At 50.4% G+C, this 16726-nt stretch overlaps 1 protein-coding gene across 2 annotated transcripts in view; it reads right to left on the minus strand.

Annotated features, from left to right (window-relative positions):
* GMPR (guanosine monophosphate reductase) overlaps positions 1-15686 on the minus strand; it is a 44258-nt gene extending 28572 nt beyond the window's left edge. Inside the window, exons 1-5 of one of the 2 annotated variants that reach the window (XM_040460707.1) lie at positions 15605-15686; positions 15148-15221; positions 6389-6508; positions 3879-3962; positions 605-778 (exon numbers count right to left, since the gene is read on the minus strand). In XM_040460707.1, the coding sequence (XP_040316641.1) occupies positions 605-778; positions 3879-3962; positions 6389-6433 (303 nt within the window). In that variant the 5' untranslated portion in view covers positions 6434-6508; positions 15148-15221; positions 15605-15686. Of the gene's footprint in view, positions 1-604; positions 779-3878; positions 3963-6388; positions 6509-15147; positions 15316-15604 lie in introns of those variants that run through there. The other variant, XM_040460706.1, reaches the window with a different exon arrangement.
* Positions 15687-16726: the final 1040 nt, after the last annotated feature.

The following is a 16726-nucleotide window of genomic DNA, read 5'->3' on the forward strand; positions in this document are numbered from 1 at the left end:
CTCTGTCCCAAAAATAAATAAACGTTGAAAAAAAAAAAAAAAGGTTGCAACCTAACCCCAGTTTCATTGTTTTTGTTTTTTTTTTTTTAATGTTATTTAGAGAAAGAGAGAGCATGCCCACGCAAGCAAGGAAGGGTAGAGAGAGACTCTTAAGCAGGCTCCGCACTGTTGGTGTGGAGCCTGATGCGGGGCTCGAGCTCACGAACCACGAGATCACGGCCTGAGCTAAAATCAAGAGTTGGACGCTTCACCGACTGAGCCGCTCGGGCATCTCTCATTGTTCTCATTTTTTAAAAATAAACTCCTTGAGTAAAGAGGGTCACAGAAGACCTTTGTTGAAGGGGCACACACGGTAAGAAACATTTGATAACATTTAGCAGAGATAAAAAGCCAACACCCTGTAACGTTGATCTGGATTTTACTTTTTATGGGGAGCCAGTCTGCAGACCTTCCATCGCCGCCGCCTCTTCGTGAGGATTCTCCACTCGTGTCAACAAGAAAGCACCAACACAGCCCCCGCCCCGCCCCGCACATGGAGCAAGCCTCTCTCTGCTCCCCACCCCACCCCCTCCCCCCCCCCCCAAGAGCCCTCCGCCATACCTACCATGATAGTGTGTTCTGGGAATCTGGCACGCACCAGCTTCACGAATTCCACAAAATGTTCTGAGTACCCATTGGCCACGTCCAGGCAGATAAACTTGACCTGCGGCACGGCTTCCAAGATGCTGCTCATCTTTTCCAGATCACTCTTCCCGCTGCCCGAACTCACGGCTACGTGCTGTACCAAAACACACGGAGAAGCGCAAGGCCTGAGGAGTAAGTAGCATTCAAAGGCAGACCCTGCCCCTCACCCCCCCACTCGCCTATGCTGAGGACGGTGCAGTGACTCTTCGAGGTGTACCCAGGTCAAATACATACACAGCAGATCTGCTCAAGAAACACAACAGCAGGGGCGCCTGGGTGGCTCAGTCGGTTGGGCGTCCGACTTCGGCTCAGGTCATGATCTCCCGGTTGGTGAGTTCGAGCCCCGCCTCAGGCTCTGTGCTGACCACTCAGAGCCTGGAGCCTGCTTCGGATTCTGTGTCTCCCCACTCTCTGCCCCTCCCCTGATCATGCTCAGTCTCTCCCTCTCAATAATGAATAAATGTTTCAAAAAAAAAAAGAAACACAACAGCAGAGGTAAGGGAGACTCGTGATCCATTCATTAGGTTAACTATACTTTGCTTCAGTTACCTTTCCCCCCATTAAAGTGCATATATCCTTAACCTTGAACCTCGGCCACAGAATCTTCCAGTGAGTACATTTTTTTTTTAAATGTTTATTTTTGAGAGAGAAAGCGCCAGTGGGGGAGAAGCACAGAGAGAGGGAGGCAGAGGATCCAAAGCGGGCTCCGCGCCTACAGCAGAGAGCCTGATTCGGGGCTCAAATTCACGAACTGCGAGATCACGGTCTGAGCTGAGATCAAAGTCGGGTGCCCACCCTACTGAGCCACCCAGGCGCCCCTCGGGTAACTACGTTTCTAATCATTCAGGAAACCTAGTCCTTGGCTTTTCCTTGGTTTCTTCAAGCCGTATGGAACTCTGAACCGTGGAGCTGCTGGTGTGAACTCTCTTCTAGGAGATGAGGAGAAGCAGAAGACTAAGACGTGGCCAGTCAACACAGGCTTCCTCCTGCTGAAGCTGCGGCCGTCACTGAGCATCTTGTACAGCAAGCAAGAGGGAGGGGAAGATGTCTCAAACTCCTCTGACAGAACTCCTTCCTCTCTCTTTTTCTCAAGTTTACGTATTTATTTTCAGAGAGGTGGGGGGAGGGTGGGGCAGACAGATGAAGAGAGAGAATCCCAAGCAGACTCTACGCTGCCAGCCCAGAGCCCAACGTGGGGCTCGAACTTACAAACCGTGAGATCACCTGAGCCGACGTTGGACACTTTCCCAACTGAGCCACCCAGGCGCCCCATCCTTCTTATTTTCATTTTTACTCCCAATACGATAATTTCACAACATGCAAGTCGTAACCTACACAAAGAGCTCCAAGACTCGGGGTTCCTATTAAAAGGGAAAAACGTCCAAACGGTGCAAGAACCCATGAGCCTAAAATGATCCTTCCCAGCCGCACCTGTCCCTGTTCACATCTGGAGCCACTGCACGACCCTCAGGGAACACCCTCTTCCCCAACCTCCACAGCACCGACGCTCTCCAACCCACCCCCCTGCTCCTGTGAAAATCTGCTCCTTGGGGAAAAAAAAATTTGTTTTTAGTCATTTGTGCCTTAGTGCCACTAAGCCATGGGATTGTGCCCGGAGTCGGCATCTCTCCTTTTATATTTTATGTCACTTCTCTAAAGCCAGAAGTCACAGATGGGGGACCTTTCTGAATATCCTTTGTGGCTCCCCCCAAATCACAACAATGTAGTGACAACCCAGATACTGAGCGTAAACAGCCCAGTCCCTCGATACGTGTGTATTGTTCTTTGCGTCGACACCCGTTTTCACTGCTCCCGCTGACATTCTGACCAGCTCCGGCCCCATCCGTCCCTCCCACGAGAGCAAGGCTGCCTTTCCCATTTTCCCTTTCATTGCTGTTAAAGTCTGGCAAGTGAAACTCAACATTGGTTCATTTGTCTCCGTGTCACCAAGCACTTGACATTTTCCCCTTTTCAATTCGCCTTTTAATTTGGGGGGGGGGGGCACGGAGGCAGAGTAGGAAGTCAAACGATCACAGTTGGTCACGAAGGTCAGGGTGCCAGCTTAGAACACGTTGCCAGAGGGGCGCCTGGGTGGCGCAGTCGGTGAAGCGTCCGACTTCAGCCAGGTCACGATCTCGCGGTCCGTGAGTTCGAGCCCCGCGTCGGGCTCTGGGCTGATGGCTCCGAGCCTGGAGCCTGTTTCCGATTCTGTGTCTCCCTCTCTCTCTGCCCCTCCCCCGTTCATGCTCTGTCTCTCTCTGTCCCAAAAATAAATAAACGTTGAAAAAAAAAATTTAAAAAAAAAGAACACGTTGCCAGAAATTCCCATACAGGAGTCAGAGGTATGACCAAAAAAAAAAAAAAAAATCATTGCTCTCCGAACTCCTTACAGAGAAGGGAAGAAGGTGGCACAATTATAATTCATTCAAACACAACGTGGGGAAAAAAAATGAAATGATCTGGCAGCAAGCCAGAATTATTGTATCGCCCAAACCACCTTCTCGCGAACCCACAATCTCCATGCAGCACAACCGGGGACGGGAAAAAGAGCAGCGTAATAAGCTCAAAAGCAGCACCGTACAAAGTCATTTTCCAATCACACATGATCTGATCACAGGGGAGAGCGACTCCAATGCCAAGAGACTTCTCTGCTGGCACTGGCTCGGGATGTGCCAGGTGCCAAGTCAGGTGCGTTACATAATAATAGGGATGTTCCTTATTTTCAAACTGCCTTCTTTTTTTTTTAATAACAGCTTTATTGAGATATAATTACACACCTCACAGCTCACCCCGTTAGAGAGTGCAGTCCAAGAGTTTCTGGCATATTCAGAGTCAGGCATCCGCCCTCACGATTTTAAAACACGTGTCACCCCAGAACCTCGGTCGCTCCCACACGCTTTAGCCCTCACCCTCAAATTCCCGCCCCCCCCCGCCCGCCTTAGGCAACCGCCAAAATCTACTTTGTCTCTGTAGGCTGGCCTGGTTTGCCATTTCATGTAAACAGACACAGATTTTCGTGCCCGGCTTTTTCCCTCGGCGGAATGTTCTGGAGGGTCAGGGGCCCACTACCGCCTCTCCCCAGAGCTCTAAGGACTCCGCATGTCTGTCTGCAGGTCAAATCCTCTCGACTACCCTGAAGTCTGTCTCCCCACCCCCTGCAAGCAGTGTAATTTATAACCAGGGTGTAGTCTTACCGGCAGACATTCTGGGTGATTAGCAGCAAAGAGCTTCCATTCATCCAGGGCGTAGTGCTTATGAATTGCCGTAAACATGGAGTGCTAGGGAATAAAACAGCACCATCAGCGCAAGAAGTCAAATGAGTCAGCTCTCCTGCCTCCGAGTGGCAGGGGTGACCCCACAACACAGAAGCATTAGGCGTTCCTGATGTTCACACTTGATTTGCTTTAAATATGCTAGGAGCCAAAAACAGACAAGGTGTGACCAGTGAAATCACAAAACCGCGTTTTCCATTCTAATCCGATGGGACAACAATGCCTTCCGGACTCAGGAGGCCCTGCCCGGAGGCCGGGGAGGGAGGGAAAGGGAAGAGTTCTCAGAACCCTGTCCAGGCCCACCACCTGAGTCAGGCACAGAGCTGAGGACAGCAGCTGCCCTGCCCCTAAGGGTCACCGGAGGGCCACCTGCTGCTTAAGCCAATCCAAAAGAACCTCAACTGCCACCTGAAAGCTTTTCTTTGCGTTCATGATCTAAACATGTCTTGCTAAACACGGGCGGTTGTTGGTATTTTTGAGTGAGGGCGGGAGGGAGGAAATTCTGTAACTTACAATCCCCAATCTAGGACTATCAACCCGATCCAACATCGACACTTTGCTCCCAAGCACTCTGCACACCATTTCGTGCCATTTACCCCTTCGAGCAACCTCGTACAGTAATTCCGGCTTCGCGGACAGAAACGGAGCTTAAGGAATTTAACAGCTGCTTGGCCAAAGGGGGGCAAAGGCCCGAATCAAACGCCTATCTGACTGCAGAGCTCGGGTTCCTTCTCTGTCAGGACCCTCTCCTAACTTCCCTGGGTTGACTTCCCCATCTACAATTTCCCATTCTAAAATTCCATGGCTTTATTAACTCATACTGTCTCAGTGGATCCTAGAAACAGAAAGCTCACAGTGTCCACACATGGTTTCAGCGTATGCTATTTCACTGTATTCTCAGCGTACCTTGTCTCAAGAATGGTGAGTCCTTCCTTCCTGTCAACACGGGCAGGGCACAGCAGGCTCTATGTTCTTCACGGACTAGTAATCTGATAATTAATCAGGACTACTCATTGCTCCCTGATCCCACCCACTCTTATACTAATACATAATTCATTAGTAGCAATGGCTGATCACAGAGCAGGGCAAGGAAAAGACAAGGAGGAAAAAAAAAAAAACCAAAAAACAAAAACAAATTCCTTTAGCAATGAATTCACTAGCCTCCGGGCCAAAACTCGGTGGGGGCTGAACAGAACTGATCACGGAGTCAGACAGACCACCCCCGATTCCACTTTCCGAATTCATAATTTGTTTGAAAATCTTCCTTCTAATCACTGGCTAATAATGAATCCTAACACCTCCTGAGGTTTGGCTTGCTGCCCACAGCGAGAAGCTCTTTCAACTAATTGGATTTATCTTTTCCCTTGGCAGGCATTATCAATGGAAATAGACACACACACTCTGTGCACGTCGGAAGCAAACATTTCACATCTCAGATGAATAAGGTGTGTTGCATCTTGGACGTAGCCGCGTGGGACAAAGGTCCTGCCCACAAATGGCTTTTCTTTTATTTTTCCTAAGGCCTGGCTACTAACTATTCCCCTTATAGGAGATGAGACTAGTTAACTGGCTAAAATGGACCTTGTGTGGTTAGGTCTGTTAGGTTGTTACCTGTCCGTGTGAGTTGGGAGGCAAATCCCTTATTTAGGAGTCAGTCTGGGTTTGAATCTTGACTCTGTCTCTACCCGACTGAATGCCCTGAGCCAAGTGACCTCTCCTCTTCCTCTCTGCCTCAGTTTCCCCGTCAGGAAAAGGAACACACAGGGAGGAGCTGTCACAACATTACACACGTTGTATCCACTGGCTGGCACATCAGTGCCCCATAAGTGTTTCGTACATAATTAGGTAATAAACGCTATTGCACAGACTGCATACAAAGGCGGGCCTGCCCTAACTTATTTTATTTTTGTAAATATTTACTTATTTTTTGGGAGAGCACAAGCTGGGGAGGGGCCGAGGGAGAGGGGACAGAGGATCCTAAGCGGGCTCTGCGCTGACAGGCTGACAGCAGAGAGCCCCATGTGGGGCTTGAACTCATGAACTGTGAGATCGTGACCTGAGCCGAAGTCAAGATGCTCAACCAACTGAGCCACCCAGGTGCCCCCCGCCTTAATTTTAAAGGCAAGGTCACTCTTCTATAACACGACACTAGTCTCACTTGATAATATCTCTAGTTTCTAAAACTACCAGGAGCATTTTCAAGGAAGAAACGGGTGCAGACCTAAGCCATCTCCTTGAACGCCAAGTCCAGACTCTGTCTTCTGACGGAAAAGAAAAGAAGTACCTCCCAGCAGCCATCAGACTCAGAACCGAATAGTTCGGCCACAGTAAATGATCTGGAATGTCTCAGTTTTCTCCTCTTCTTTGTGTCTGAGCGAGTCCGGGCTGGGCTCCTGACCACCTGTCCGGGGTGAGCAACAGAGTCATCCTACCTGTGACATCACTGCTGCCATCTCGAATGTCCCCACGGTGTCCATGTTGGCCACAATGATGGGGATCCCCGAGTAGGTCTGCTTCGAGTTCCGAAACGTGAAGGTACGCTCAAGATCCACCTAATTGGCAAAAAGGGAAACAGAAACAATGTGCTCTTCAAGTGATCCGTGAAGAACTTCTAGAGTTTGGAGCAAGGGCGAACAACAAAAAGCGAGTGTGTGTCCCGCGGTCCGTTGGTCTCTTAGGGGCTGAGCCACGTGCCCCCAAAACAGGAGAGCTCCTGAGGAGTCAGAGTCACAGGTGGTCATCCAGGGACAAAGCCAACGCAGTACAAGGCACTGGTGGCCCGCCATCGATCCAAACCTGAGAATCGGAAGCTCTCTCCCTCAGCTTTGCTCCCAACCCACTGCCTGCCACCTTCCGCCCCCAGCCCCATCCATCCTGGCCCTAAACACCCACGCACATGCTACATTTCCCCACTTCCAGGCACCGGAGGGACCATTCCCCTCCTGGGAAAATCCGCTCCACCCTTCCCTGCCAGGCATGACCTTCCCTTTAATTCTCACCCACCGAGAGAAGCAGACACTCCAAATTCACCCACAGCCAGCTGCAAACCATGAATCCCTTAACCTGTCAACCTTCTCAGCTTGCTCTGTAATTCTGAGCATCCTTCAAAGAGCTGAGAGGAAGTACAGGGAGCCAGGTGTCTAAGCAAACACACACTTGTTCCTTTGACGCGCAAATGGTGGAGGGAGGGCCCTCCAATTCTCCTGTCCCTCCAATTTCGGGGCGTCGTCGTGTCTAACCCAGCCCCAGCGGTCGGGGATCCAGGGCGGCAGGTAAGCCAGGATGGTGGGCGCAGCAAAAGTCTGCTAGGCACGCACCAAGAGCTAACAGAGTCAGAACCCCTTCTTTGTCCCAGGCAGATCCGAGACCTGCGGGGTCACAGGTTTATTCTTCACCCTTTTCCCGCCCCCCTCTTACCACAGGAAGGTCACCCCCCAGCCCCTGCAGGCTCCGCTGCCCAGGCTGGTTTCTGGCCGGGTTCAGCCAATGGAGAAACTGAGTGGGAAAGTGCAGGACCGTGCGGGACAAGGGAGGAGGGCCTGTATGCAGTCAGCGCCGTTCTCCCAGGACGCCTCGCCTCTGCCTCGGCCTGCGTGGCCTCGGTTCCAGCTGTCAGGGAGTGATCTCAGGAACATCACCTCCTCCCCTTCCGAAGCCCCTTTTCACTGTCGCCAATCCCTAGGGTGCCTCCACATCTCACGTGGCATCTCAGCTGAGTTCGGATATCTTGCGTTATATTTCCTGTTGTACCTACTCAGCACTGTTTGTGCCCTGGGCTGGACCGTGAGGGACCCAGGATCATCCTGAAAGCAGGTGCTTCCCCAGGAGAACTGGCAGGAGACACACAGGGGTGGATCTCTGGTCTCTGAAGTGATTTCAACCTACATTAATCCTGGATAGATCACCAATAATATATACATATATGAATATATCAGCCATTAATCATTGAATAGATCAGCAATAATCATTCCTTACCACTGTTGGTCTAGTTCCTTCTCTTTTCATTTGAGGCAACTTTTTTTTTAAGTTTACTCATTTACTCAGAGAGAGAGAGAGAGAGAGAGAGAGAGAGAGAACAAGTAGGGGAGGGGAAGAGAGAGGGGAGAGAGAATCCCAAGCAGGCTCTGCATTGTCAGCACAGAGTCCAGTGTGGGGCTCGAACTCACAAACCAGGAGATCATGACCTGCGCTGAAACCAAGAGTCTGACGCTTAGCTGCTTAACCGACGGAGCCCCCCAGGTGTCCGTCCCTAAGGCAACTTTCACTTTGCAATCAACATGTCAAAAAACACCATGGGACACGTCACTTGGCCTTTCGTGCTTGCTCTCTACACAGCTCCCAGAAGGCTTCCTGGGTGAACGGTGTCCTATGTCTGCACCGGCCTTAAACAGCAAAGCTGAGGGGAAATGAGACGCAGGAACTTCCTGACAGGTGAGGCAGCTTATGGCTTTCTCTACTTCCTTCATTATGACCCTTGGCTGGACTTCAGCGAAGCAAGTTAGATCTACACTCTGAGAGATAACCGAAGGGGTCTATTAATTGCAACCCTCTGTGCTAATGGCACTCCACCATTCTGGCTTGGCAGGCTTAAAATAATCCGAATTCCTTGGTCTCAAATCATTCATACTCCTCCCAAGACGCACAGGGAGGGCAGCCACACTCTGAACCCAGCTGAGCTCGCAATGGGCTTTTCCCAGCACCCCAAAACCTATCAGCAGTATGGAAAAAACAGAACCCTCCCTGGAAAAAGATCAGCCTTGACGGTGAACTCCTGCCCTTATTTTTCATCTTCCTATGGTAGATTCCATGCAATCCTTAATTCTAAGAATGAGAAATAAAATTGTCTTCCCCAAGTAAAAATAAACTATTGGGAGTACATATGGGGAGTACAAAATAAAAAGCCTCTGCAGAGCGAAGGAAACAATCGACAAAACTAAAAGGCGACCTAGGGAATGGAAGAAGAGATTTGCAAGTGACATATTCGATAAAGGGTTAGTATCCAAAATCCACAAAGAACTTATACAACCCGACACCCATACGACGAATAATCCAATTAAAAATGGGCAGAGCACCCGAACAGACATTTTCCTAAAGAAGACATACGGATGGCCGAGAGACACATGAAAAGATGCTCATCATCGCTCACTATCAGGGAAATACAAATCAGAACTACAATGAGATATCGCCTCACACCTGTCAGAAAGGCTAAACTGAAAAAGACAAGAAACAACCGATGTTGGTGAGGATGTGGAGAAAAAGGAACCCTCCTGCACTGCTGGTGGGAATGGGAACGGGTGCAGCCACTCTGGAAAACAGTGAGGAGCTGCCTCAAAAAGCTAAAAATAGAACCACCAAAGATTCAGCAATTGCACTGTTGAGTATGTACCCAAAAAAATACAAAAACACTAATTCAAAGGGATACCCACGCCCCAGTGTTTGCAACTGCGGTATTTACAACAGCCAAACTATGGAAACAGCCCGACTGCCCCTCAGCTGATGAATGGACAAAGAAGACGTGGTTTATATACACAAGGGAATATTATTCAGCCGTATAAAAGAACGAAATCTTGCCACGTGCAACAACATGTATTACGCTGAGTGAATAAGACAGTAAGAGAAAGACATGATTTCACTCATATGAGGAATTTAAGAAACAAAACAAATGAACAAAGGAAAATGGGAGAGAGAGAGAGAGAGAGAGAGAGAGAGAGAGAGAGAGCGGCAAACCAAGAAACAGACTGTTAACTCTGGAGAACAAACTGATGGTTCCCAGAGGGGAGGCGGGAGGGGGTATGTTTATTTTATTTTTGAGAGAGAGAACTGTCAGCACAGAGCCCAAGGCAGGGCTCGAATTCACGAACCGTGAGACCATGACCTGAGCTGAAGTCAGGTGCTCACTGACTGAGCTACCCAGGCACCCCTAAAAAATGTTTTAACTAATCTTCCCTGATCTTACCCACACAAAGACACCCCCCCCCCCAAAATACATCTGTTGTTCACTAAAAGAAATAGATATTTTAAATATTCCAGCCTCCTGGGAACAAAACTTGGTATTTAATCTGCCACAGCTGGTCAATGTACCAACTACAGCACCTCCAAATTCCCACTGTGCTAAGCCTGATTTGCAAGGGAACACAAAGTAATGAACTATCCCTCCCCCACCTCAAAAATGCATGTTTCTCCTGCCCTTTAAACACACCTTCATCAAAGTCAGTCCCACAGCCCAACATTTGGGGGCCAAAAGCACGAATGGAGGGGCGCCTGGGTGGCTCCGTCGGTTAAGCATCCGACTTCAGCTCAGGTCAGGTTCTCGTGGTTCGTGAGTTCGAGCCCCGCGTCGGGCTCCATGCTGACAACTCAGAGCCTGGGGCCTGCTTCGGATTCTGTGTCTCCCTCTCTCTCTCCCCCTCCCCTGCTCATGCTCTGTGTCTCTCACTCTCAAAAATGAATAAACGTTAAAAAAAATTTTTTAAAAAAAGGCACGAATGGAGACCCACCTACCACATTCCTAAATATCTCAACGTTATGATCGAGCTAACAGGCTTCTACATAAGCATAAGCCTTCTACATTGTGTCCTATCCTCCAACCTTGACAAACATTAATGAGCTGGAAAGTACCAAACATCGTGTCATGGGGAGCGAGCCCCTGGCCTCCGGTCCACACCCTCTTCTCGTCCCACCCAAATCTTGATGTGCACACACAGACCCCCCAGTCTGCACACGAAGCTCCATGCACACACACATCCATTCTCCCAAACAGCTGCCGCCTGGCCACTGCCTGAGGTTGGAGTTGAGCACACCTGCATCACGGCAGGTCCCTGGGAAAACACAGCCTGGGAAGGGGCCCTTCCTTGCAAGCCTTGGAATTAGCCTGCAGTCATCTGGGCAAGGAAATCCAGGACTCTGGAGTCCCTGGAACACGGCCTTCATGAAAAGGCATGGCCCTCTGGCCCTGTCCAGTGAGGAGGGTATAAGGGAGCAGAGGTGGGGTGTGGGGCAGGGCCCCTTTTGCCTAGATCTATAGGTGGCACTGTTTAAGCAATGCTCTTATTAAATAAAGGATCCATTACCCGTCTCACCTATAAATGGTAAGTCTACAGGGACAATCCCTCTTATCTTTTTTTTTTTTTTAACGTTTATTCATTTTTGAGAGACAGAGAGACAGAGTGCGAGCGGGGAAGGGGCAGAGAGAGAGAGAGACACAGAATCCGAAGCAGGCTCCAGGCTCTGAGCTGTCAGTACAGAGTCCAATGTGGGGCTTGAACCCAAGTGACCTGATTGGGGCTTGAACCCACGGACCATAAGATCATGACCTGAGCTGAGGTCAGACGCTTAACCGACGGAGCCACCCAGGCACCCCCCCTCTTATCTTTATAGTTCTAGAGAGTGGCTTCAAAAGTGTGGAATAAATTAATGTCTGACCAAGAAGTAAGAATGGTATTGTAGCTTGGCCCCCAGCTTTTCTCAGGGCAATGCTTGGTGAGCCCCAGCCCAGCTCTGTGGATGAGTTCTGTCCCTTGTAGGCTTCGCCACCAGCTGCCAGGATTTCGAGAAGCTCGGGCGGCTGTACGTTACCAGACAGCCACGAGGTTCTCCAAATGGAAAAGACCCCAGCGGTTAGCCCAGCGTCTGTGTGCACACGAGAATCAGCACAGGAGGATTTCCAAAACACATATGCTCAAGCCGCTCCAAACTTACTGAGAACCTTTGTGCTGGAGACAGTATGTGTATTTTGGAGTGTCTCCTTAGGTGATTCTGAAGCATCCATTAAGAACAATTCTACTCACACCCTCTAATTTCATAGAGGCTGCTATGGTTTGAGCTGTGTCTCCCGAAAGGATAAAAGATCCATAATAAGGTCTTCGCCAACAATCAAGGTAAGATGAGGTCAGCACAACAGGGCCCCCTTCCCAACATGACTGGTGTTCTCAAAATGGGAAAATTTGGACACAGACACACACAGAGAGGGAGAACATCATGTAAAGATGAAGGCAAAGATAGGAACTATGCATCTATGAGCCAAGGAACACCCAAGATTGTGTGTAAACAACCAGAAAAATAGGAGAGAGAAATGTCACAGACTCTCCTTCACAGCACTCAGAAGGATCTAGCCCTTGGACATTCTGATCTACGGCTCCTCGCCTCCTGGAGCGGGAGACAATACATTTCTATTGTGTAAGCCACCTCGTTTTCTGGTACTTTGTTACAGCTGCCCTGTGAAACTAACATAGCGCCAAGGTACTGAAGACAAAGTAGTGCACAGCCTGAGCTAAAATTCAGGTCAGCTTGCTCCCAGCCAAATATCCTCTCCACTGCCGTGCTCTGATCCCCTGCGGGCCAAGGTGCAGTGGACCCCTGAGGGTTGACCAGACCTTTCTGGAGCCGATCTGCCTCTCCCTGGACCACTGGTGAAAAAAATCACTAGAGAGTTTTAAAAGAAGACTGAATTCTTCTCATTGTGTCGTGTCTTCTCTGTCTTAGGATAAGTGGCCAATTCTCTATTGCAAATTTCCTCATGGCCTGACTTCCAAAGCTATGGCTGTGTTAGTAAATTTGGTTTTTGTTCTTTTTTTTTTTTTTAAATCTTACCCTAGCTTAAGGGCTCAGGTGGGACATCAGAGCCAGAAATGGGTTCTCAGGAAGAACTGCTCGGGGAGTCAAGGAATGTCTGGATGTCCCCAGTGCATCAGATAAAGCCAAAGTTTGTGCTTACACGTGACTTCCTTTGAATGGATTACCCAACCGTCCCCAAGGAGCCCTGTGGGACTTTATTCTCCTGTACCAGGGGCTTGTGAAGATGTGTGTAAATGCAAAGAGTGGACAGCTGAGGGACGACTGCCCGTCTGGCACAACCACAGGAAGGCCACCTGGGCCACCTCCACCTGGACCCTTTGCCGCTGGAAGCTGACCTCAACTTCATTTTATGTTTACACTTGCAGAAATGCCCTTACCGGAATACTAGAACATCTAAGTGGGTGATCATTCTGCCTCCCTCTCCATTTTCTGCTCACTGGCTGATATCCAACACCAGGCCTGGCTCTTAGCAAAAAACCGTCGCTGTGATAAATCTTGTCAAGAGTCGAAACTCCCTTCCCAGAGCCAGACTCTGCTCTTACAGGGTATGTTTTCTCTCCTGGCTCCACTCAGCTCTGCTCTCTGGTTAGGCTCAAAGACTGTCATTTACCACTTTCAAATTTGTTTTCAATTTGCATGCAGGGGGGGCACACATTTTAGGCTTATACCTGATGGCACAACGAAAAGTTTTTAACTCCCTGTAAGACATTTCAGGCATCCACAAGCAAACTGAGAAAACACTGAGAGGGGATTGGAAGCCTGCTTAGATCTAGGGCTAACTAGATCCCTCAACATCAACTAAAGCAAGCAGATTGTGGGACACAATCAGCCAGGCGCCTACGCTATTAGGGGAACCAACTGGAAAGGCAATCCAGTTAACTTAGGTTTCCATTACCAGAGCTGGCAAACTCCCACAGAAGTGGAACTGGGAAAACATTTCCCAAGGGCACAGAGTTCTCACTGCAATGTGGACACGTAGATTGCAAGGTGCCATTGGAAGCTGGGACATTAACAGTTTCAATCGGCTCAAAGTATGAAACCAAATGATGCAGGACATCATACTATTCTCTGGAAAAGAGTAATTCATTCTATTACCTAAATTCTACATGTTCTACCTTCTCCAGATCCTTTCTGGCTCAGAAAATACGTACAATATATCCTTGTTTTAAACACCCATTTGGCTTAATAAGTTTCTCTCTCCTAAGTGGATTCTGAACAAATACTGAAAGAATGTTGAGGCCACCACTTTATCTGTCTGCCCAGAAGCCCCACCTCCTGTCTTGTTCTGGCCTTAGGCAGTGGCTACCTATCACCCAAACCATTTGTTTTTCTTTCAAAAGTCGGCCACTCTTTTAGCACCTTTAAGGACACGAGGAAGGACAGGAAGAGGGTGGTCCCATCTAGGGTGATAAGGGCTAACCATTCCGGGCCTCCTGCAGTCCTGTCCAGACCCACCCTCTCCGGGTCTCTGGGTCCGGCTGCCAACCCTCCTGCTTGAGGTGTCTTGTTCTGGTCACCGGCTAAAACAGGACATGTCTTTAATCCAAACAAGCCCTCGGCTGGCAACCCCAGGCGCTGCGGTTGGGCCCGGGCACAGGCACAGGCGGGCAGCAGAGTTCTTGCAAGAGGATTTATTTATGGTCTCGTGGAGCGGAGCCTTTGGAAGAGTGTGCTGCCTTGGCCTCCTCCTGTTTACTCCTGCGGACCCCACCTCCACACGGAGTCACTTCCTCACCTCCTTCTCCAGCTCTCAGAAGCCAGGCAAAGCCACGGTCACCAGCACACCCTCCTCGGGGGGACTCCTTCCGTGCAACTAGTGTATCCTTCAGGCTGTGACCTTCCTCAGCCCCAGCCGGGGCAGCACCTTCCCTCTCACTCGGGGCCATAGCCAGTCTTCGATCTCATGGACACAGAACCAGCCAAACCTGCCCAGGGGGTCCAATCTGCCTCTCACCCTCGCACCTGGGCTGGGGTGTTTTCTGCCTCCCTACAGCTGTCCAGTAAGTAGAGTGGCGCCAGGCACGCGTCCCCAGCCTCACTCCCAGCAAGGTCACTGAAACGTGGAAAGTAAACCCTGAACTTTTGCCGCTCTGGAATCTGCCTGTTTTTCAGGCGTTTTTTTAAAAAAATTCCATTGCCGGAGCTGATACTAACGCGGCAGTCGGTTCTCCGCACTGAGAGACAATGCCAAAATCACAAAGCTCTTCGTCGCTGTCGTCCTCTCCTTTACACTTGGGCTCCACTCTTGTCATTTCTGCCCTACGTGCACCCCTCCAGCCACCCTCCCATTCTTTCTAAATCGGCTGGCCACTTGATCTTTGTTCCTCTGTGGTCTAGCCTACTGTGTACTTCCCCCAGCCCACTCAGCCGGACGTATTTAGAATTTTACGCCGGAGCTGGGTCCCTTAAAGACACCTCAAGTCCCGGCGGGGAACCAGCCGGCTTTCCCCTCTCTCGGCAGATGGGGAGGGCCAAGGGGGCCAGCCTCCCATCCACCAAGAGACACACGGAAAAGCCGGCTGGGTTAAGCACATCCCTCCTCCTCCCACCGTCCTCCCCCACCCCAGTTACGCGGAAAACAAATCCCACCCTCACTGCGGCTCTCGAAGGGGCCCACCTCGGCTCGGCTCCTGAGGCTGCTTCGCTTGGGTCGGAGCAGGACATCCTTAAAGTCCAGCTTCAGATCTGCATCTATGCGGGGCATGGTGCAGATCCGCGCGCTGAGGCAAGCCCGGCTGGAGCTGGCAGCTCCTTCCTGCAGCTCGGGCGCCGGGCGGCGGGGGGGGGCGGCCCGGGGCGCGGGGGCGGGGCGGGAGGCGGGGCATGGGCTGTGGGCGGGGCGAAAGGAGGGGCGGGGAGGGGGCGGGGCTTCCCGCGTGTGGCCGCTAGCCGACCAAGGGGCGCGCGCCTTGCGCCCTTAAGGCCCCGCGAAGCGGCAGTCGCGCTCCACCCACCCGCGCGCTCCCTGGGCCCGCCCCGCTCCCGCTCTGGGCAGTTGGGAGGGGGGAGGGGGATGGCGGGGTAGGGACAGACCCGTGGCTCACAAGTTGGCCAGCGTGACATTTTTAACAAACCTTCCTCGCTCCCGCTTACAGACTTGTTGGTTGCGGCGACCGAACTGGCTGGGGTCGGTCGGGGAGGCCGGGGGAATGCGCATCGTCACGTGGGTCACCGAGGTCTCCCCTCCCCCCACCCCCGTAGGGAGGAGACTTGGCCTGTGCCTGCCTCCCTTGAGGGAAAAGGCCGCTCCTGGGAGGTTTTGCTTCTTTCTCTAATTTCAAGCCCTGTGTGCCCATCAAGTGCTGAGTCAGACCTCTGGCATGCCAAAAGAATAAATCCTGGGGAAGTTGGATAGAATTAAGGAGAAGATTGTGGGCAGGTAAATCTATTTGGCGACCCCGGGGATGAGGCCATTTTTTGTATCCCCTTTGGATGTCAGGGGTATGTTTGTTAGAATAAAAGCGGTGAAGTGTCTAGTCAGTGCAGATCCTGGACTTTGAGGGACCTGACTCCCCTCTGAGGGTTGCCTGTCATGTCAGTTTATTTTTAACTCACTTGTTGACTTGACTGCCGGGAGCCTTTATTATACATTAAGGATGTGCTTAAATGCTAGGCCTGCACCTTCTGAGTCATTCAGAACAACCCACTGAAGAGGGAACCACTTTGCAGATAAGGCAAATGAGGATCACATTAAGGAAATGACTTGCCCATGGTGGCCTTAAAGTTAAATATAAATTGCTCGGTCGTTAGAACTTACTGCGACCTTAACTGAGGCTGCTTTTGGCCCTGAGGCTTTGCTCTGTGGGGGTTCAAAAGCTGACTCCCACTGCTTGCTAGCTGGGTGAACTTCCGGGGAGTCGCTTTACTTTTTTAAACCTCAGTTTTTTAATAGGTGAAAAGAGAAAGAAGAAAAAGGCTTAATGTCATCTCCCAGGCTTTTGTGAGACTAAAGGGGTGTGTGTGTGTGTGTATTTGCACGCACAGGCACACACACACACACACACACACAATTTATGTACCCTGAATTATTGAATCGCCTGAAGCTAATATAACACTGTTAACTAACTGGAATCAAAATAAAAACTTAAAAAAAATAAAGTGTGCTTACACAGGCAAAAAGAAATGTATGTCCCCTAGTTGCTCAGTAAACGATAACTAATAAGGGTCGCATGTTACATTATGTGCCTTCTACTTTC

This window comes from Herpailurus yagouaroundi, unplaced genomic scaffold (genome assembly GCF_014898765.1).
Source record: "Herpailurus yagouaroundi ecotype Mexico unplaced genomic scaffold, PumYag 250, whole genome shotgun sequence".
Lineage (NCBI taxonomy): Eukaryota > Metazoa > Chordata > Mammalia > Carnivora > Felidae > Herpailurus > Herpailurus yagouaroundi.